The sequence below is a fragment of the Heterodontus francisci genome, chromosome 13, assembly GCF_036365525.1.
Source record: "Heterodontus francisci isolate sHetFra1 chromosome 13, sHetFra1.hap1, whole genome shotgun sequence".
NCBI lineage: Eukaryota > Metazoa > Chordata > Chondrichthyes > Heterodontiformes > Heterodontidae > Heterodontus > Heterodontus francisci.
In genome coordinates this window covers 3,266,547-3,289,994 of record NC_090383.1, presented here as the reverse complement: position 1 = coordinate 3,289,994, position 23,448 = coordinate 3,266,547, and the positions used below count along the sequence as shown (strand labels likewise).

The 23,448-nt window shown below is 41.8% G+C and overlaps 1 protein-coding gene across 1 annotated transcript in view; it reads right to left on the bottom strand.

Annotated features, from left to right (window-relative positions):
- Positions 1-11,946: 11,946 nt before the first annotated feature.
- Positions 11,947-23,448, bottom strand: part of actr2a (actin related protein 2a) — a 44,905-nt gene continuing 33,403 nt past the window's right edge. Inside the window, exons 6-9 of the mRNA XM_068044264.1 lie at positions 22,407-22,556; positions 20,899-21,044; positions 20,529-20,661; positions 11,947-13,203 (exon numbers count right to left, since the gene is read on the bottom strand). Of these exons, the coding sequence (XP_067900365.1) occupies positions 13,033-13,203; positions 20,529-20,661; positions 20,899-21,044; positions 22,407-22,556 (600 nt within the window). The 3' untranslated portion in view covers positions 11,947-13,032. The remainder of the gene's footprint in view (positions 13,204-20,528; positions 20,662-20,898; positions 21,045-22,406; positions 22,557-23,448) is intronic.

Sequence of the window (23,448 nt, the reverse complement as noted above, 5' to 3'; positions counted from 1 at the left end):
CTGGTTGCTCATTGCAGCATTCTGTAATGTTCTACAAGTTCTGATATAATGTATCTGACAACTTGAAGATATAAACTCTGGCGATGAATTAGACAGACAGGACAGGAAAAGAAATGGTGTACTAACTTTGTCTACAAAATTGGGCAAGAATAAGACCTGACCAATCTGCTGTGGTACCTACATTTAAATTAACTTGCACACCAAGTTCCTGCCCAGTGCACTATGTGCAGATTAGGTACATGGTGAATAAGGCATGAAAATAACCCACCATAATTAATCTCAAGTGGCAGCGTGCGCTAAGAGAGAAGGGATGTGATAGGGGACGTCCTGATTTACTGGAAAGTTAACATTGCTGCCATTTTCAAAAAGGGTGATAAAATAGTCCAAGGAATAATAGTCTTACATCTCATCCAAAAAAAAACCTTCAACCAAGGAACATTCCCTTTTTATTGCACTTAAGTGACAATCTAGATTATGTGCTAATTTTGGGACTCATTGCCAGCTTGTAAAAGCACTGTGGCCACTTCATTCAGTCCCCTTTACACTAAAAAAGGCAGCTCCCCCGGCATCATTCACATACTTTATGCACTGCTGTTTGGCTAATCTGTCTAGTGCGCACTGGAGTGTCCTAGAGCATTCAGCCCCTCATGGTAATCAGATTTACTGTTCTCACTAGCTTGAGGCACCAAAACAGCTGAGTACTTAGGACATAACCAATGGTTTATACAAATTTATCAATACTTTTTACTTTTGTAAGAGTATTACACTGAAAAACCTGCAAGGGAAGAACTGTTGAACAAATGAGTGGGAGAACCATTGGTGCTTTTTGATAATGTTTCACAGCTGAAAAATAGATTAAATGATCTACTCAATTAGCCAATGCCTCAACCATAGTAAGCCACTTGAGTTCTGCAACACCTACAGCAAGAGTCTAAACAGGAGCCATCAGTAGCCCTGCTACTGAGAAAACTAGGGTACATCAGAGTCTTGCTAAATTTGACTACTATTCAGGACAAATTTACAGGTGTCTGGTTATTGAAGCAAAAATGACTGTAGCATGATTTGTCTGAGAAGATCAGAAAGCAAGAGTCAAGCCACCCAAAGGATACATTCTCCGTAGTCTCCATCATACTTCATACAGGATCAGCAGCCATTCCACAACCTTTTCACACATCCAACTCTTAAGCGGTTTGTCGAGTTATTAGGTAGGTGGTGACATACATTGAACCAGACTCCATGGTCCACTGTATAAAGAAAGAAAAATAGAGGCAAAACCTGTTTGCAGAACAAAGGTGTCACTCAAGAATATGATTGGAATGTATTCAACACAGTACAACTTGTGGGGCAAATATACTGTAACAAACAAAGCAACTGGAGAACACTGAAGTAGATTTCTTTCCTTGATGCATGTTTATAATGTGGAAACTCAAAGGTATTGACAAGGGATTGAAAATGCTGGTAGGAATGGGTGAGGTGGAGTACAATTTCATTGTGACCAAACAGGATCGTTTTTACCAAATTTAAACTCTATGGATACACAGATCAGAGTTGAGTACATCCTAAAGCTTTTCCCATTCATCAAAAACTGAACAAATTTTGGAAACTGTTTTTGTTAGGGCAATGGGAATGTTATCCTTATAATTATTTTGTAACGATGTTGCAACTTGCTCCAAATGTGATCCACAAGAGGTCATTTTGGAATGTTTAGTCTTCAATCATAAGCCCACGTTTATGGCGGGGTGGGGATTTCTAAACAAATGAAAGGAGAACGAAGATCACATGGGGCAGGAGTATTCGGAGAGAAATGACAACAATGATACACACAGACGAGGTCAAAGAAGCATTCTACGACGATCTCAGCGGGATCATTAGAGTACCACACCAGGACAAACTCATGATCCTTGGGGATTTCAATGCCTGTGTTGGCACAGACACTAATACATGGAGGAGAGTACTGGGGCACCATGGCATTGATAGAGTCAACTTAAACAGCCAGCTTCTTCTCTCTAAGTGCAGGGAGTGTGCCCTCACTATCACAACCTTGTAACACGCTGATAAATTGAAATCAACATGGATACACCCTAGATCTAAACATTGGCACATGTTGGACTATATTATTGTACAACAGAGAGACCTCAAGGACACGTGCTCTACCCGCTCGCTGCCTTAGAGGTGCTGAATGCTGGTCAGACCATTGGCTTGTCAGGACCATCATGTCCTTGAAGATAATACCTGAAGCACAATGACAGAGTCAAACCACAAAGGAAGCTTGACATAACTATCCTAAAAGACTCGGCCAAGAGAGAGAGGAACTGGAACAATAGATAGCTGTAGAGCTTACTGGCATCCCAGAAAAAACTAACAGACATTGAAGATTCTTGGAAGAAGTTAGGGGATGTCACTCATAGCACAGCATCTGAGGTCCTTGGATATTCAAAGAGAAGTACCAAGAAGCATCAAACGGATTGCTACAAGAACGACCAAGATATAGTCAAGCTACTGGATGATGTACACAACACTCACAGATCCTATATATCTGACAAAAAAAAAAATCACCAGCAAGAAAAGCCAGATACCATCAAGCAAAACACACGGCACAGGCCAAACTGAGAGAGATGAAGAACCAATGGTGGGAGAACAAGGCTGCAGAGCTTTAGGAAGCTGCCAATAAGCATGACCTGCAGGCTGTCCATGAAGGTCTCTGATCGGTTGATGGCCCCAAAACCAACAGTACAATACCCGTCCTCTCAGCAGATGGCAATCAGCTCCTAATGAACAGGCATGAGATTCTCTTTCATTAGGCACAGCATTTTAACAATCTCCTGAACTAAGAATCCACAGTGTGTGATGCATAATTGAATCACTTCCACAGCATCACATTCTGGATGAACTTGTCCTCGATCCATCTCTAGTTGAAGTCACCAAGGCCATAAAGTCTGTGGGTAAATCTCCAGGAGCCGATGGTTTTCCACTGCAGTATTTGACAGAGGAGCTCACGTGGTTAGGAAACTCACTAGCCTTTTCTTAATCTGGAACCAGGGCATTGTGCCCAAGATTACAAGGATGTTTCCATAATTCACCTGGACAAACAGGTGATAATCACCACGGAATTTCACTTCCCCCAAAGCTGGAAAAATACGTGCAGTGTTATTCTCATTCATCTTACAGACTTGGTGTACCCAGATTCACAGTACAGCTTTCGTGCTGGACGAGCAACATTCCACATAATCTTGGCAGTGTGTCAAATTCGAGAAATGTCCCATGAACAAGGACCTCCACATGGTGTTTGTTGACCCGATGAAGGCCTTCGACACAGTAAACTGTGAAGGCCTGTAGAAGGTGCTGTACAAATATGGCTGGCCTAAAAAATGATCAGGGTCATCTGCTCATTTCATGATGGCCAGTGTGATGCAGTATGGTGCCTTATCAGATGTCTTTCCTGTCACTGATGGCACCAAGCAAGGCAGTTCTGTTTGCAATCTACTTTTTAAGCCATGTTCTTGTCTGAACTCAAAGATCTCGACATAGGAGTGCACATTCAGCTCAGGACAGTTGGCAACTTCTCCAATCGACAAAGGCTCAAGGCTCGCACAAAGATCAAAGAACAGCTAGCAAGTGAACTCTTATTTGCCAACAACTGTGCTCTCATAGCACACACAACGGAGGACATCCCGCTGCCTGTTGACTGCTTTGCCCAAGCCTCAGAACGTTTCAGTCTCAATAAGTCTGAAAAAATACAGATCTTGTACCAACCTGCCCCTGGTCATAAACTCCAAGACCCATAGTCACCATCAACAATACACCCCTCAACTCAGTTCAGAAGTTCTGCTATCTTGGCCGTATCCTCTTCAATATCATCACATTGGATGATGAAATTGCACATCGTCCGCCAAAAGCAAGCTCAGCATTCGGCAGGCTCATCCACAGGCTTTGGAGAGAGCATGGAGACTGTCTCGGATCAAAGTCTACCAGGCAGTGGTTCTCACATCACTTCTCTATAGCTATGAGGCATGGACAACCTACCAGCATCACATAAAGCAACTAAATGCATTCCACATTCGCTGCTTAAGATCTATCTGCAACATCAAGTGGCAGGACACAGAAGTTCTTGCAAGGTACTCATCAGAGCTCAGCTTCACAGGGTCGCCCCTATGGCTTGCACAAAGGATTTCTGCACACCAAAGGCGGTATTCTACAGACAGCTGAGCATGGGAATCCACACCATAGGATGTTCCAAACTTAGATACAAAGTCATTCCGAAAGCCATTCTCAAAACCTGTAATAAAAGCAAAATACTGCGGATGCTGGAAATCTGAAACAAAAACAAGAAATGCTGGATTCACTCAGCAGGTCTGGCAGCATCTGTGGAAAGAGAAGCAGAGTTAACGTTTCGGGTCAGTGACCCTTCTTCGGAACTGACAAATATTAGAAAAGTCACAGATTATAAACAAGTGAGGTGGGGGTTGGGCAAGAGATAACAAAGGAGAAGGTGCAGATTGGACCAAAACCTGTAAGTTGGACACACTACATGGGGAAAAAAAACAACCATGGACATCCAAATGGAGAAGTCTTTATCATCAAACTCTCAACATTTGAGAACAGTCAGGACCCTACTGGACGAGCGAGCACATTGCAAAGCCAGTGCCTTCACCCACCCCTCCAATAGTGATTTCCTATGTAATATCCGCAATGGGATCTGCAAATCAAGATTTGGTTTAACTTCACATACGAGATGACACCAACCAAGCTCCCTGCTGAACACTCATCCATCAAAGCAACGGGAGAATCCATCATCATTATTTTGACATTCTAAGCATTCCCTTTATGGGTTGTAGTTACACCAGTTCCTGTGTTCACCTACATAGCAATTAGGTAAATTCCTGGCCTGTCTTCATCCTTTGAAAGCAATGTTAATTACAGTTGTTTTAATAACCACATGAAGCAGCTTTAAGCTATTTTGACTGGTTAAACTGGATGAGACAGGACTGTAAACACTTCAGAGTCTTATCCACAGCATTGAAAGCAATTTGTTATTTAATGATTAAACAGAAATGACTTCACTGGCATGAGCAAGCAAGTAGTACAACACAGTACAAACACAACTGTTGCCTAACACAATAGGACAGGGATAAAGTTTAGACCTGTAGTAATGTGAGTGTTATGAACACGGGACTTTGTAACACGATTATGTTTTTAAAACTGTGATTTTTAAAAGTTTAAGATGGAGTCGGAAAAGTCAGGTGACCTCACTTCCACTCTGCTTAGACAAGACAGAAATTTTGGTTACCAGGACAAAGGTCCCAGATCAAAGACCTGTTTGAAAAGCAAAAACTACAAGACTATAACACCTGAAGAACAATGGGTTTTACCTGCCCCAGATTTTTCAGATCGTGAAAAAGGAGTCAGTGATTGAGAATGTAAATGTGCATGGCAGCTACAAACACCTGAAAACAATGAAAAGCCCAGGTGGCTCTGCTGAAGCCAGACTGATGCACTTTGCATATTGGAAAAGGACAATGAGTTATTGACTTTTGATTCCAAATGAATTCAACAGATTTTCTGAAGGCAGACAGGCTGTAGGAAAGGAGCCCAGCAGTTGCAGCCTCAGAACAGGCTGTAAGGAAGACAACCAGCAGTGGCAGCCTCAAGGGAGAGAACACCTGCTCTCAGAAAAACTGATAGTGAAAGGCTGCAAAGACTTGGACCTGTTTTGAAAGGTGAGGTATGCAGAGAAGTAAAAGACCAACAGGAACCGCCTTATTGATGGACGTCCAGATCAAAAGTGCTTGGAGTAGTGAGCAAAGAGGGCACTGACTTTGAGAAAGGTCTGGGAAATCCAACCTATTGAACTGGTAACCAAGATTTTTGTCTTGTCTTTAAGCAGAGTGGATGTGAGCTCACCTGACTTCTCTGACTCTATCTTAAACTTTTAAAAATTGCAGTTTTTACAACATAAATCATGTTAAAAAGTCCAGCGTTTGTAACAGACTCACCTTATTACGACCGGTCGAAACTTCTTCCCTGTTCTATTGTGTTAGGCAACAGTTGAGTTTGTACTGTGTTGTGGTACAATTTGCTTGCTCATAACTGGAAAGATTTCACCAAAGAGGACTGTGGAAAGCGTGAGGCTTTGAATTTTTAAGTAAAGAAAATACCTTTCTTTGTAATTTGAGGGTATCAGCTACACATAAGTGGTATTTAATCAATGGGGATTTCTTTTATTCTAGCTGTTATAATAAATGTCTTAAAATGTGAAATCTTGCATAATTCTTCAAATTGGTCTTGAGCGTTCATATCTCATTTTAACATTAACAGACTCACTATCATTATGTTAGCTGAAGAGGGGAAACATCTCAGAACAACTCAAATTCACTTTTAACTATTCTTGAACAATATCAAATATGTTTTTTTAATGCGGTCTTGAAATTGTGTGTTAGTAATAATAGTTCTACAATGAATGTTCAGCATTTGATTAAAACAGGTTTTGTACCCATCAAGTTCTAAGGGTTGCTCCCTAGGTCGTGCAGGTTACAATCTTGGTGTTAAATATGACAATCAGTGCCCCAAGGCTAGTGAAGGAGAAAAAACCCAGGCAGGTCCCACTCCTGGTAACTAACTGTGGTCTCTTCTGGAAAATGTATAAACTGTCAGATGAAAGAAAGTAGGGATCAGAATCACGTAGGCACTCACCTCCTAGAGTTACACATGAAAAATGGGTAGCTAAGAGACAAGGAGACAGACATTGCCAATGAAATCATGCTCAACAAAAAAGTGTAGAACAGAAAGAAAACTGTGTAAGGAGACATCCAAGTACACCAAAAGTATCAAAAATACCAAAAACATTTGATTTTTCATCCACTTGAGAACCACAAAAAAGTACAAATGGAAATATTACAATGAAGGGTTCTTCAAAATCCATTAAAATGTGCATTAACTAAAGGAAGATAGCCAGCTGTTTGGCAGTACAAAACTAATGAAAACTTCTATTTAATAACGGATATTGACTGCAAACTGGTCTGAGGGGACAGGATGCTTGCAGGGTAGTTACATAGAAGACAAATAATTCCCAAAGTTTTACTTCAATTGGTAAAGTGGATAGAGATAATAACATTAACTTATAACAGAAGGGCTTTGGTTTCCAGCTTATATACTCCTACACCCTGTGCATCCCACAGTAAAGGTAATGTTAGAAAAGCATGAAACAGACAAGTGGATTTTTTTTTTAAGTAGTTATAATTCTATTCTGAAAGTTTTCCTCAGAATAAGTAAATAGTCTCAGAAGGCAACATTACATCAGAGCCACAAATTAGGACTACAGCCTGCTCAATGTTTCTGCCATTAACTGAGAGCTTCAGGAAGGATCCAAGTACAGAATAAAAATGTTAATTGACATGTTGGAGGACATGGAGCTAAGGTAGGCCAGCAGGAACAGGGTTGATGGATAAGTGGATAGCACACAGGGAAAGTTCTAGATGAGCACGGCACGTCAGAACATTCAAGGCTATGGGCCAAGTGCTGGCAAATGGGATTAGGTAGACAGGTCAGGTGTCTTTAATGCAAGGGTGCAGATTCGATGGACTGAAGGGCCTCTTCTGCACTGTATTATTCTGTGAGTTGGTTTACGAAGTCTGGAAGATGGAGAAGCCAGCCAGGAGAGGGTTGGAATAGTTGAATGTGAAAGGCTCCCAAGGAGAGCGATATTATGGAGGTGTAAATAGGCAGTCCTTATGATGCAGAGGTTAGCTCAGGGTCAAAGACGACACTCACTGATTTAGACAAAAGAAACATTGAAAAAGGACCTCAATGGAATATCAAAAGCAGGCTACCAATTCGTTGTTATCCATTTTACTCTACCCAAAGACCAATTTCACCCCGAATCTGGGCTCGCAATATGAAACCTGTGGGTAGGTAGTCAGTCTGCCCTTATTTTAAAGAGTTTTTCCTGTTCTGTGCATTGGGAAATTGGTTCAAGTTTAAATTTCATAATTTTCTTAAATTGTGAGACACCGATCACAGCTGAGACAAAAACAATTAAGTAGGTGCAATGACGGAAAGGAAGAAAAACTGTCAGATTTCGAGGGTTGCATGCTGAATTTGTGGTGACAAAGTCAATCCAAGGCTGGGCTGGTTCATACTGACACCTACAATTCAGATACTTTAACTTTGCATGTCGGAGGCAGGATTGCAGCTGGTGCAACCTTGATGTGAATGTAATTAAAGCATTACAGCATGTAAAAAATATGCTGGTTTTAATCCACAAGGATTAAATAATCTTTTCATAATACAGTACAGCATTGTTATTGAGCCCAGAGCAGATGAAAAATAACCATTAGCAGACATTCCTACATTGCCCTGTTCAAGCACGTTGTGAACAATGCTAACACAGGGAAATGAAAGGGACTCTTGTACTTAAATTTATACTACAAAGCCACATTGGAAAGTTGTGTCAAGCATCTGCAGTCATCTCTCCTCTAGTGGTGAAACTACCCCATTTATGCATAGAGTGTTTCTACCCACAGGATAGAAAAAGTAGCAAATAATGACTTTTTGCCCATCCACTCCAATTGTTCAATCGGGTGACTTGATTCCTCTTGAAAGCCAATGTAGGAGAGTTAAAAGAAACACACATGCAATGTTGGTGTAATTTTTTTTTAATAAAAGTGTACTTGTGCACATAAACCACACAGATAGCAGCCTAGTCATAAGCAGATCCCAAGAAAACCATTTTGACACAAGCAAAGATAATAGTCAAGAATATAGTCAAGCCAATAATCTCAGGACAAAGTTCCTTGCCTTATGTGTGCTGGTTGAGGAAGTCAAAGACATGAAAGTCAATGTCATATTTTGTAAAGTTATCCAAAGATAGCCTTCATTTCCTCCAGACTCCTGAAGATCACGGGTCTTGGCAATTGCAAACTGCTACCAAGCTTACATAGTCTAGGAAATTCAGTGGCAATTTTCACTGTAAAGAACATATTGGTTCAAAACTGTGTGTACTAAAATAGTTTTTGCCAACTTTCAAACAGTTCACGATGAAGATGCACTTGTCACACAAATGTATGGACACAGTAACTGATTTGAACAAAATGAGTACTTGCCACAACTCAGTTAGTGAAAAGCTTACTATAAATTCGAGAAAACATTTAAGTTGCAGTTAAAAATGTTATTCTAATTTTGAAAATAAAGTTTTGGGGATGGAAAAGCTACAAAATATATTTTTGATCTGTGGCAGGCAGAGAGTAGGGAAGGGAGGTGTTAAAGTATATTCCAAATTAGATCACATCCCCGAGTGCTTTAAGGGGAAAGACAGACATGCACAGACAGACTTGCATTCATATTGGGCATTGTACAACCATAGGATGGCCTGAAGTACCTTATAGCCAATTAACTACTTTCAGTGTAGTCACTGTTGCAATATAGGAAATGCGGCCAGAAATTTGCACACAGCAAGCTCCCACAAACAGTAATGGGATAATGAACACATAATGTTGGTTGAGGGATAAATATTGGCCATCAGGGATAACTCCCCGGCTCTTCAAAATAGTGCCACTCGAGGGGACAGATGGGGCCTTGGTTTAACATTTCAGCCAAAAGACCGTACCTCTGACAGTGCAGCACTCCCTCAGTACTGCACTGGAGTGTCAGCTTAGATTTTGTGCGCAAGCCTCTGGAGTGGAACCAGCTGCCTCAAGAGGTGAGTGTGCTACCGAATGAGCTGCAGCTGACACCTAAAGAATGGAGGCAGTATTTTTGGGCAGAGTAAAGGGATTTGCACTCTGCAACTGGTCGAGGAGTGCTCAAACTTCATTGGGGCATCCAGATTACAAATACTCCATTTCCTGCACAAATATTTCTCACAATGAGCACAAAAAATGCTTCAAAAACCTTAAAAATGCAATTGCAAACTCAATGCTTGAAAATGTACCATTTTGCTTCCTGATATTTAATTCCAGTTTCTTCAGTTTGTTTTGTTTCAGAAAATATTTAACAATGGAGAACAGAATGGATGGCTCAGTCTCTAGGGAGAGTGGTGGCTCTTTGATACAACTCCCCCCTTCTGTAAACATGTCTATGCAGTACCACTGCAGAGACTCAGTGCAAACCTAGGGAGGGGTCCAGCTCGCTGCATTTACTTTGCAGCAATAGGAGGCAACTTTAAACTGATAGCATTATCATAGATTCACATTTTCACAGGTATTTGATGTAGTTTTTAAAAACATCTCTCATTGTTTACACTAAGCAGTGCAGCCAACAGCACATCAGATGTTATGAAGACATTGACGTTTCAGTACCACCAGAGGTTAGAAAATCAGGCTTGCTGAGAATACAGTTTTTTTCAACTACAACTTCAATTTTGATTCTTGAAATATCTATTACCCTGTCAAAGCCCTTCAACCAACCTGGGTTGTGTAAATATGCACTATAAATCTTTCAGACACAGGCAGAAGTATATTACCGAGCATAGACCTTATTGGAAACATGGAGTAGTGAGGTTTTTAAAGAATGTGAAATGTCCAATGCCAGGAATCTGGTTTTCAAATTTCACTGGCAAAACTGATTTAAATCAAAAACCCACCAAATTCACTACCACTGAATTGTCAACTAGTGATTCATGATTATGGTGTAATGAGGTTGCAAGTGGTGAAGAAATGTATCCTGGTGTCAGACTCCCGCTGACCCCACTTCTGAAGTTAGACTCATCTCTGGGAGACAGTGACTGCAGCGACTCTTTGAGCTTCACAGAGCCAAAAGCCTTGGGGAAAAGGGGTCAATCAAATCACCTTTTCAGAGATTGAACCAGTTAACATACTGCAATGATCATTAAATTCACCTTGCATATGAAAAATTCCACTTTCAAAAAAAGCCAAGGACTTCACACAGAAGATATCAAGTCCAGGCTTGAAGAACTACTTTGATGGGTAATAGTATAGTTGCTTCTTGTCACAAATAGCTGTGCACAGGCAGTTTTCTAACCTGATTTTAGGGCAGTGAGCATGCTTCTGAATCTTTTCAGTGTTCCTGAAGCAAGTGCGAAATTACACTAGGTGCTCTAAGCAACCTCATACAAAAGATAACTTGGATTAATTTTTTTGTTGGTCAACTTGACATTATTTTAATAGGAACCATCTACACAAGTACTTTGCTAAACTACCGGTTCTGAAAGTTGCACAGCACTTTTTTTTTAAAGCAGAGCAAAAGTCATACAATACTCTCACCAGTTTACTCTTTCTTAAACACTGTGCTGGTTTAAGCAAGGAGGATAATGAGGCTAACCCATAATTAAACTTCATTAAAGATCCAAGATAATTGAAGAATGTTATGCAGGTATGGACCTTGTTAATTCAGCCTTTTATTGCAGCCAGGTCAGATAACATCTCTAAAATAAGTTGAAGGGGACTCTGAATGGAAAGCTCTGAGAAAACCCAAAGCCAAACAGCTTGCATACTATTCATCCAGTTTAAAAAAAAAATCACACACCTTCTCTCACATATTTGTATGTTATAGACAGGTACACCAAACTTTTCAAAATATTTGGTACAGCTTCCAGGCTGCAAGTTATAGGATCTAAATTTGGCAGATAACAGATTAAGAAAAGTTTTCACAATATTTACACTATTCAGATAGTAGCGTGAAAATTGCAGCAGTATAAAAGATATTTCTCCCTTGCACAATAAGGTGATTTCAATGTGGAATGCATTTCACAGGCAACTACTGAAGCCAAGCCGATTGCAGTGAAGAGGGAGTTGGTTAAATGGCTAGAATATTAAAAGGTTACAGGTAAAGTACAGTGGATAGTTCAGGTTAGTGGGTTAGCAGCAGCAGAAACACAATGGGCTGAGTGGCCTGCATCGGCACTCAAATTCCTAATTTTAGGACTGTCTGAAACATCAAGTTTCCCCCCCACACCAGACATATTGACATCAATCTAAACAATGTATGCACAAATATCTATAAATCATTTTGCTTTATTTTGTTTTATGCAGTTTATATGAAAAAGACATCCAGTTATAATGACTCTTCTGGCATTGGGTAACTGTATTCGCTGCAATTTTTCTTTTAATATTTAATGAGTTCCAACATGAAGTGCTTCAGACAATTGTGCGCTGATCAACTTAAATATCAGCTCGATCGATTTATAAGTAAGTTCTAGTTTTTCATATCTTATATATATTTATATAATATAGGTTTATTTTTAGTTAACATAGCTACAAACCTTTTAAATCTAACACCAGGGAACCCAGTCCCATTTGGTTTTACAAGTTTTTTTTTGCTGTAGCCTTGTGCCAAAAGAAGAGTATTTTGTATGTCCATTGTCACATTCCTCCTCTTTACAGTATCAGAAATGTGCATCACTGCATACCACTATTTCAAAGAGGAAGTAACATACATAATTAAATCACGCTAGCTGGCATTTACCATTTAAACATCCCACAACAAAGAATCTGAACTGAATGTAATAGTTCACTGCCAGAGCCTGTCCCCGGACTCGGCAATGAAGGTTTGTTAAAAATAAAATGACACTGGCAACAATGTACTCTGGCCCCACTTCCTGAAGGTGAACCTACATTAAAAATCATTAAATCGATAGTGCTAACCACTGCAATATAGTGGTAGTGAAAGCTGCTTTATTCTTTAACATAAATGAATGGAGTAGTTCCTCATAGCCAGAACATCAAACTATCTAGTGTGCTACAAGCACAGCTAGTAGTCCAATGCTACAGATGCAAATAAAGAACCCGACAGTGGTCCTCCAAATGCCTACAGGGTTGTCACAATGCAGAAGACAGACACCCTCCCCTTTGCCTTGGTTTTTTTTTTTGTTTGCAAGGAAATGTTCAAGTTAAATGCTTTTAAGTTTAGGCAAATTGATAAACATTAAACAAAGCTCTCCAAGGAAACCAGCAGTACCAGTGAACAAAAGCTGAGCCCAGGAGTCAAAGGGCAGAAGCCTATCCATGTCAGATAGGCAAATGATTTAAACATGAGCAAGGAAATAAAAGCAGCGAGACCCGTTGGAACGAATGCGTTAGTTTATCGAACAGTCACTCCAAGTTTCTCGAGCACACGCACACCCTTCTCCTGATACTCCTGCCGGGTCATCCAAAAGTTATCCTTGTCTTTCATAATGTCTGCTAGCACAGCTCCACCCAAAAACACCATGTGTTTACGCCGAGGAGGATCTTCGATACGGATCTTGAATTTCTATATGGAAACAAACATTCAGCAAGAACCAAACAAAACTGGCAAACAGTGAAGCACATTTTAACAAGGTTTAATCTCTCATTCCATACTAATAGAAAAAAACCCTATTCAGTCATTTGGACAATTCCTTTAAATACAATTGTGTAGATATCAGACACCTACCTGTTTCCCCCTCCTCCACCCTTAGAAGTTGTGCTGAGTAACTTGATGCTTAAGGAACATTTGTTAGAATAGAAATTATAGAATCATAGAAACTTTAAAGGCACAGAAAAAGGCCATTTGGCCCATCGTGTCTGTGCCAACCGAAGAACAATCCACCTATTCTAATTCCAGCTCCCAGCATTTGGTCCGTAGCCCTGCAGCTTACAGCACTTGACGTGCATATCCAGACTCCTTTTGAATGAGTTGAGGGTCTCTGCCTCAACTACCCTTTCAGGCAGTGAGTCCCAGACCATCACCACCCTCTGGGTGAAAAAGTTTTTCCTTATCTCCCCTCTAATTTTTCTACCAATCACTTGAAATCTATGCCCCCTCGTCACTGACCTCTCTGCTAAGGTGAATAGTCCCTTCACCTCCACTCTATCCAAGCCCCTCAAAATTTTGTACATTTCAATCAGATCTCCTGTCAGCCTTTTCTGTTCCAAGGAGAACAACCCCGGCCTATCCAATCTTTCCTCATGGCTGCATTTTTCCAGTCCTGGCAACATCCTCGTAAATCACCTCTGTACCCTCTCTAGTGCAATTACGTCTTTTCTGTAATGAGGTCACCAGAACTGCACACAGTACTCAAGTTGGTGCCTAATCAATGAGTTATACAGTTCTAGCATAACCTCCCTGTTCATATATTCTATACCTCGGCTAATAAAGGAAAGGATTCCATATGCCTTCTTAACCACCTTATTGACCTGTCCTGCTACCTTCAGGGATCTGTGGACATTCAGTCCAAGGTCCCTCACTTCCTCTACATTTCTCAGTATTTTCCCATTTATCGTGTATTCCTTTGCTTTGTTTGACCTCCCCAAATGCATCACCTCACACTTCTCCAGGTTGAATTCCATTTGCCGCTTTTCTGCCCATCTGACCTGACCATCAATATCTTCCTGCAGCCTACAGCTATCCTCCTCGCTATCTACCACATGGCCAATCTTTGTGTCGTCTGTAAACTTCTTGATCATGCCTCCTACAAAAAGCAGGAGACCCAGTACTGAGCCCTGCGGAATGTCACTGGAAACAGCCCTCCAGTCACTAAAATACCCATCAACAATTACTCTTTGCTTCCTGCCACTGAGTCAATTTTGTATCCAACTTGCTGCATTTTCATGGATCCCACAGGATTTTAATTTTTTTAACCAGTCTGCCATGTAGGACCTTGTCAAAAGCCTTGCTAAAATCCATATAGACCACATCAACTGCACTACCCTCAACTACCTTCCTTGTTACTTCTTCAAAAAATTCAATCAAGTTGGTCAAACAAGATCTTCCCTTAACAAATCCATGCTGACTATCCTTGATTAACCTGTGCCTAAGTGACAGTTTATCCTGTCTCAGAATAGATTCCAAGAATTTGCCTACCACTAAGCTTAGACTAGCTGGCCTGTAATTATTCAGTCTATCCTTCACTCCCTTTTTAAAGAGGTACAAAGTTTGCAGTTCGCCAATCCTCCCACACCACACCTGTATCCAGTGAGGACTGGAAAATGATGGTCTGCTATTTTTTTTTTTTAATAGATACAGCACTGGAACTGGCCCTTCGGCCCACCGAGTCTGTGCCGACCATCAACCACCCATTTATACTAATCCTACACCAATTCCATATTCCTACCACATCCCCACCTGTCCCTATATTTCCCTACCACCTACCTATACTAGGAGCAATTGCTAATGGCCAATTAACCTATCAACCTGCAAGTCTTTGGCTTGTGGGAGGAAACCGGAGCACCCAGAGGAAACCCACGCAGACACAGGGAGAACTTGCAAACTCCACACAGGCAGTACCCAGAATTGAACCCGGGTCGCTGGAGCTGTGAGGCTGCGGTGCTAACCACTGCGCCACCCATATTTCCTCTCTTGCTTCTTTTAACAGCCTGGGGTACATTTCCTCAGGCCCTGGTGATTTATCAAATTTCAAGGATGCTAATCCCGTTAATACTTCCTCTCTCTATGTTCATCACATCCAATATTTCTCACTCTTCCTCCTTAACTACAATATCTGCAACGTCCCCCTCTTTTGTGAAGACAGACGCAAAGTATTCATTAAGAACCATACCAATATCTTCCACCCCTACACATAGGTTACCTTTTTGGTCTTTTATGGGCCCTACTCTCTCCTTAGTTATTCGTTTAATGTATTGATAAAACATCTTTGGGTTCACATTGATTTTGGTTGCCAATATTCTTTCATGCCCTCCCTTTGCTTTCCTAATTTCCTTTTTGATTTCACCCCTCCACTTTCTGTACTCTCGGCTTTCTGTAGTATTGAGTTCTTGGTGTTGGACATAAGCTTTCCTTTTCTGTCTTATCCTACCCTGTAGGCTCGTTGACATCCATGGGGCTCTAGATTTGGCCATCTCACCCTTTTTCTTTGTGGGAAGATGTTTACTCTGAACTCCTTGAATCTCCCCTTTGAATGTCTCCCACTGCTCTGACACTGATTTACCTGCAAGTAGCTGTTTCCACTCCACTTTCGCCAAATCACTCCTCAGTTCAGTAAAATTGGCCTTGCCCCAATTGAGAACTCTAACTCCTGTTCTAACTGTCCTCTTCCATAATTATGTTCAAACTGACTGAATTATGATCACTACCACCAAAATGCTCTCCCATTGCCACCCCTTCCACTGACTGCCCATCTTAATTCCTTAAAACGAAGTCTAAAACTGCACCCTCTCTTGTTGGACTTGCTACATACTGGGCAAAAATGTTCTCCTGAACGCACCTCAAGAATTCTGCTCCATCAATTCCTTTCACACTAAAACTATCCCAGTTAATAGTGAGGTAGTTAAAATCCCCTATTACTGCCCTATTGTTCTTGTACTTCAGAGATTTGCCTACATATCTGGTCTTCTATCTCCCCCTGACTGTTTGGGGGTCTATAGTACACTCCCAGCAGTGTGATTGCCCCATTTTTGTTCCTTAGCTCAATCCATATGGCCTCATTTGATTAACCTTTCAACAAATCATCCCTCCTCACAGCTGTAACAGTTTCCTTGATCAGAATTGCCACCCCCTCCTTTCTTATCCCCCTATCGCGCCTGAAAACCCTGTAACCAGGAACGTTGAGCTGCCATTCCTGATCCTCCTTAAGCCATATTTCTGTAATAGCTATGATATCATACTGCCATGTGTCTGTGTCCTCAGCTCTTCTGATTTATTTGCTATACTCCTTGCATTGAAATAGATACCCTTGAGCACTGCCAAACACACTCTCTTATTTTCTAACCTTTGTTTCCTCTGTCTTCCAGACTCATCCATTAATTTTCTGCCTTCCATTTTCATTTGATTTTTGTCCCAACAGAGTCTACCCTCAGGTCCCCACCCCGCTGCCAAACTAGTTTAAACCCTCCCCAACAACACTAGCAAAATGTCCTGCAAGGAATTCAGTCCCGGCTCCGTTCAGGTGCAAACCGTCTGGCTGGTACAGGTCCCATCTCCCCCAGAGCCGGCCCCAATGTCCCAGGAATCTGAAGCTCTCCCTCCGACACCATCTTTCCAGCCACGCATTCATCTGTCTTATCCTTCTATTTCTGTACTCACTTGTGCGAGGCACTGGGAGTAATCCAGAGTTTACTACTTTTGCGGTCCTGCTTGCTAATTTCTTACCCAGCTCCCGAAATTCTGACTGCAGGACCACATCCCTCTTTCTACCAATGTCATTGGTTCCGATGTGGTCCACGACTGCTGACTGTTCACCCGTCCCCTTCAGGATGCTCTGCAGCTGCTCAATAACATCCTTGACCCTGGCACCATGGATGCAACAGACCATCCTGGATTCACGTCTGCAGCCACAGAAACGCCTGTCTGTTCTCCTGATCACTGAATCACCTATCTCTATGGCTTTTCCAGTCTTCCCTGCACCCCCTGTGCAGCTGAGCCACCCATGGTGCCATAAACTTGGCTCTGGCTGCACTCCCCAAGTGAAGCATCACTTTCCCCAGTATTCAGAACTGAATACCTGTTGGAGAGTGAGATGCACTTAGGGGTCCTCCTGCACTACCTGCCTGATTCTTTTTGACTGCCTGGTGGTCACCCATTCCCTCTCTCCCTGCATACCCTTAAGCTGTGGGGTGACCACATCTATAAACGTGCTATCCATGTAGCTCTCATCCTCATGAATGCACCACAGTGTCGCCAGCTGCTGCTCAAGTTCCAAAACCCGGAGCTCAAGTTGCTGCAATTGACAACACTCCCTGCACAAATGGGAATACGGGAAGCATCCTGGAGCTCCCACATGGCATCACTTCGATTCAGGTTATGTGCCACCAGAACACTAAGAGGCAGCTACTCACGTCTCATTTTTATGCATTACCAGACTTGTGGTACAAAGCAGCTTCTGAAGCACTTCAATAGCTCAGTTATACCCTTAGTCACTGAACCTCACAGCTCAGGAGGGTCCCACACTCAAAGTGCTCAATCAGCCAGGATTCCCATTCAGTAGTTTCACAGAAACTCCTACTGGAAATGCATGCAGAGACATCAGATAGGGACAGAATCAGGGTCAGCTGTAGTCAAACTGCTTGCTAATAGTCTCCAAGGATCACCTATAAATAGCGTCTACTTTGGTTAGGTGCTAAATATCAACCACAGCCCATGGAACTGTATCGCAGTACAGCTGAGAAAGACAGGGGATTGGAGAAAATTGACTTAAAAAGCCTCTTATGAAACTACTTCATACCTCAAGTTTTGTCCTATTTTAGTGTTATTTGAGGAAATAATGCAGTCTAGGGAAAAAAAAAAAACACCCTTCTTTCTTTGCAATCTTTAACGTTCAGACTGCATGTGCCTTGGTTTAATGTCATCCAAAGGGACAGCACCTTTGACCATTCAGCACTTCAGTATTGCATGAAAATCTAGATTAAAGCCACAACCTTTTCACTTCCAGTCAGACACTATCCAGTAATAAACAAGAGCTTGCAGCTGGGTGGGTAGCTACATGATTTTCTTTTAAAATGAGATCCCCATGGGAAGAATAAACAGAGCAGAAGGAGGGATTGTTTTATTCATTCTTGGGAGTTGCTGGCAAGGCCGACATGTATTTCCCATTCCCTGTCACCCTGAACTAAGTGGGCTGCTAGGCCACTTCAGAAGGAAGTTGTTGGTGTGGGTCTGGAGTCACATTTAGGCACAGATCGGGTAAGGGTAACAGGCTTCCTTCCCTAACAGACATCAGGTTGTGTTTTTACAACAAACCAATAACTTCATGCTGACTTTCTACTGAGTCCAACCAGCTCCTCACTTCCCAGATATTTTTTAAAATGGAATTCAAATTCTTAAACTCAGATTTGAACTGGAATCCTCTGGATTATTAGTCCATGCCTTTGGATTGAGAGTCCAGTATAACAAGCACAATGTTACCATACCGTGTGGGACAGAGGCTAGACAGCTATCAAGATGATTAGTTTGAGACTGCCCTTACTCACTGAGGTAATGCTGCAGGAGGAGTTATTCCACACGTTCCCTACATGGTGAGCTATTGAATTCAACCATAATATGTTGCATACGAACAGGCCACTTGGCCCTTCAAGCCTCCTCAGCCATTCACTAAGTTCATGGCTGAACTGATTACTCCACATTTTCACCTACCTCTGATAACCTTTCACCCCTTTGCTTATCAAATCATCAGGCAATTAATAAGCGGCAGCATTAGACACAAACCGAGAGGGGGAAAGAAGGTTCAAGGAGGCAAATGAAGGCAAGACCAGAGGTAGGTTTTGAGGAGACATTTCAAAGTGAGGCAATGAATGGCAAAACATAGGTTTAGGAAGAGAACTCCAGTGACGTTTTGGAGGGTTAAGTCTCTGCTAACAATGGAGGGGGTGGTGGTGGGTTAAAAAAAAAAAGAGAGCAGATGGGGGAGACACACTACTACAACCTGCATTTATCATGCGCCTTCAATGTCCCAAAGCCATGTTACCTAACAAAATTTGATACTGAGCCACATGAGGAGATATTAGGAAAAGTGACCAAAAAGGGCAGTTTTAACGAGCATCCTAAAGGAGGAAAGGTAGTGAGGTGGAGAGGCTTAGGAGGGAGCCCCAGAGCTTCAGGCCCAGGCAGCTGAAGGCATGGTCACCAATGGGGGAAGTGATGAAAATCAGAGGATACTCAGGAGGCCAGAATTGGAGGCGTGCAGATACCTGATGATTGTGGGGCCATGGAAGGATTTGAAAACAAGGACGAGAATTTTAAATGCAAGGCACCGACTGGGAGCCAACGTGGGTCAGCAAGCACAGGGGTGATGAGTGAATGGAACTTGGTGCAAGTTAGGATATGGGCAGCGTTTTGGATGACCTCAAGTATCTACACAGTAGAACAGAGGAGGTCAGCCAGGAGTGCACTGGAATAGTCAAGTCCAGAGGTAACAAAGGCATAGATGAGGGTTTCAACAGCAGATGAGCTGAGGCAAGAGACAGTCAGGCGATGTTAAGCAGGTGGAAATAGGTGGTCACAGATGTGTGGTTGGAAGCTCATTTCGGGTGCAAATACGACACCAGGTTTCGAACAGTCTGATTCAGAGGGATGAAGTTAATAGCTTGGGAATGGAGCTTGTGGCAGGGACTGAAGACAATGATTTCTGTCTTCCCAATATTTGTTTATCCAGTATTGCATGTCGGATAAGCAGTGGGATAATTTAGAGACAGTGGAGGAGTCGAGAGAGGTGGTGGTGAGGTAGAGCTGGGTATTGTCAGCGTACATGTGAAAATTAACATTGCGCTTTTGGATGATGTCGCTAAGAGACAGCATGTAGATGAGAAATAGGAGGGGGCCAAGTACAGATCCATGGGGACACCAGAGGTAATGGTTTGGCAGCAGGAAGAGAAACCATTGCAGGTGATTCTCTGGCTACGACTGGATGGACAATGGATTTGAAAACAAGGATGAGAATTTTTAAAGCAAGGCCAGAACTAGGAGAATGGAAGATCCACTCTGGGGTGTATGAGTTGAGATGGTGAGGGAGATACAGTGGAACACTTCTGCAACATTAGATCCCAGATTTATCTGCAATTACAGTAAAATAGATTGCACTGTTTATTCACTCCACTAAACAATGTTTTTATCATAATCACAAATGGAGAAATTTGAATCATTTATAACAGCAAGGTTTGACTTACAGAAAGTTTCTCAACATCTCCTTTAAGTACACGCTCAAGGTACAGCTGTTTGAGCTCACGCTCCAGGCGCGAAGGCAAACCTGGGTACATGGTGGAGCCACCAGACAGGACAATGTGCTTGTAGAACTCCGATCTGGGAGGGAACAATTACAGATGGCAATGAATCACCAGGGCAAATTTACAAGCTGATATTAGCTTGGAAATTTTCATAAAGGAAAACCAGTTGTAGCAGAATGTACTGATGTCTAAAAACACATGGAAATTTGTATCACAAGTTACAGCATTCACCCAGAGCCCAGTAATTAGTGATATATCGCAGTTTAAAAAAGCAAAAACTTCAACAATCCTCCAATGCACATCGCCCACATACCTGGTATCAATATCAGCTGCCTGAATGGTATTGAAAAGTAACTCAGCAACACCAACACCTTCAACGTTGATGAGATGAGGCTGAAACAAGGCTTCAGCAGCTTCAAACCGTTCTCCTCCAACTTTTATAACCCGGCCATCTGGAAGCTGAAGAATTTGTGCTTTAGGAATTCAAACCCAGCAATTCAGCATCACACAAATCTATGAAGGTAAAGTAACTGCTCTCCAGAGATGTCTAGATTAAAAGATAACCTTGCTGATCCGAAACGGGTATGTCACGTTGCAACAGATCCAAATGCATCAGAGACCCGTTTTCAGGACTGAATGGTGTAGTGGGTTTCCACTCAGGTACACCTTCAGAACAGAAACATGGGAAGCAAAGCAGGGAAAGTGTGCTCAGTTACCCACTGCATCCTGCTGGGAACTGAATACAGGGAGAACAGTTTAATGGCAATGCACCCCCCACACTCCCCAGGTACAAGGACTTATTCATCATATAGGTATAATAGCCACTTTAATGAGGAATTGGGAGCACCTATGGATCCATACCCCAGTGAAAGTCAGTGCTTTCACAAGTTACGAGGGAAAGGCAAGGTGGAGCGAGACATTTACTAGTTACTGTGTCCCTAGCTAAAGCTTGCGAACTCTCATTACCCTCAATAGGTCAGGGAAATGTCAAGTCACAGTGAAGAAACAAAATATTCATCCCACTTAAAAATAAAATTACAAATCAGCCAAGAAACCTACCTAAATTTAGATGCAAAACAAAAATGTAATAAAGCAGAAAATGTAGACTGTTCACTGAGCAATGTTACAGAACAAACTCTAGGACCTGTCCTTCAATGTAATTCATCAATTTGAGTTGAAAAGTGCCCTGCCTTTGCTGGTCACAGCAGCATGAAATGAACAAGCCTCAACAGGTACAGAAATATCGATAATGTGAAGCAGGAAATGAAACCGGATACTGGCGGCCAGGAGGGTTTGAAGTTCATTACTGTGCCAGAACAGTGAGAAACTCCCCTCTGCATCTTTAATCATGCTGTATCTCAGCTGGGCGCACTGGGTGGGAACTCAGTTCGAGTGAAAAAAGCATGCACTGGCCCCAGGAATAAAAGACATTCACAACCTGGTTAAGTAAGGTACATTCAAAAAAACTAGAACAGAAATTATTGGTCTGCATACAAGAACCAACAGGTGCAGAAAGTCAAATGTGAACAGATGAATTGTGGGACCGAGGGGGGCAGACCGAAAATACACTAAGAAATACAGAATTTAAAGAGCCAAAACAAGGATTTCTGTGGGGTGGAAGGGTGGAGGAGAGCAGGAGGAAACAATGTGATGAAAATAGCTGGGGAGGGTGGTTGGAAGAATTTACAGTCACTGGTTCTATTTCCTGCTGAACGGATCAAAGACACTTTTACACTTTCAGAATTCTGTGGTTGCAAATTCTAGGGCGAGTGCATGTTTCAGAACAAGGAAATCACTAATTTAGACTCTAGGAATACAAACCGTGTAGGACTCCACTAAAACAGTGGTTTCCAATGCCAGTTTCTGCTCCTGTTCAATGTTGTATCCCACATAACACAGCTTTTCCTTCATCATGCGAACAGTTTCAAAATCAGCTGAGTGGTTGAAGGCGTAACCTCGCAGCAGGAGTAACTGCAAAATTTAAAATGTTAAACACTGAGCAACACATTATCACTGAAACAGCCAGCCTTTCCAAGCCTTGCCACAGTGAGCCTAGTCAGTCTAAGACTCACCAAGCACCAGCACTGATATTCAACGTGAAACACTTGCAGTGAAGAAATTCTGAGCGATTATATAAATATAATTATCCATACTTTTAAATTATAGTTGAGAGTGCTTAAAAACATTCAATCCATTACAAAGACAAGATGAGTAAAAGAGTTTCAAAACTTGGTTCCATTTAAGTTTCTAAATTCCACAACACCTCGAATGACTTACAGTGCAAGTTGTTGGATTTAACAATGACCTAAATAGGCAGTAATCAACTGAAACCTTACCAACTGTAAGCATCTCCCTACCCCCTTCAGTTCAGCAATTTGTGATGGATTTCACAGGCAATTTCCTTGGAAAAATTGTTTTGTTGACAAACACAGCAATCAATTTGCACTTAGCAAGGTCCTGCAGCAGCAAGTGCGATGAATGAGCAGATAATGCTTTTGCTGGTGTTGACTGAGGGGTGAAGTTGGCCAGGATACTGGAAGAACTGTCCCTGCTTCACTTTCAAAAAATCACCGAGAGATGTTTTACCTGAACAGTTGGCTTAACCAGAAAAACATGAAAATGCAGAGTCGCTCAGCAATGCACTGAGGTCTCAGCCTAGATTAGGTGCTCAAATCATGGCTTGGGGCTTGAACCCACAATCTCATATTCAGAGTCTGACTATTCAAGTAACTAATCAAAACTAGTTCAGGCAATTTAACAAAAGTGTCTTAATGGAATCAGATTTAATTACTTTAACTTTGGGGGTGCATTTTAACATTAAGACTGAAAGTAAGCAATGTTTGTGAAATCCTTTTTCCTAGGA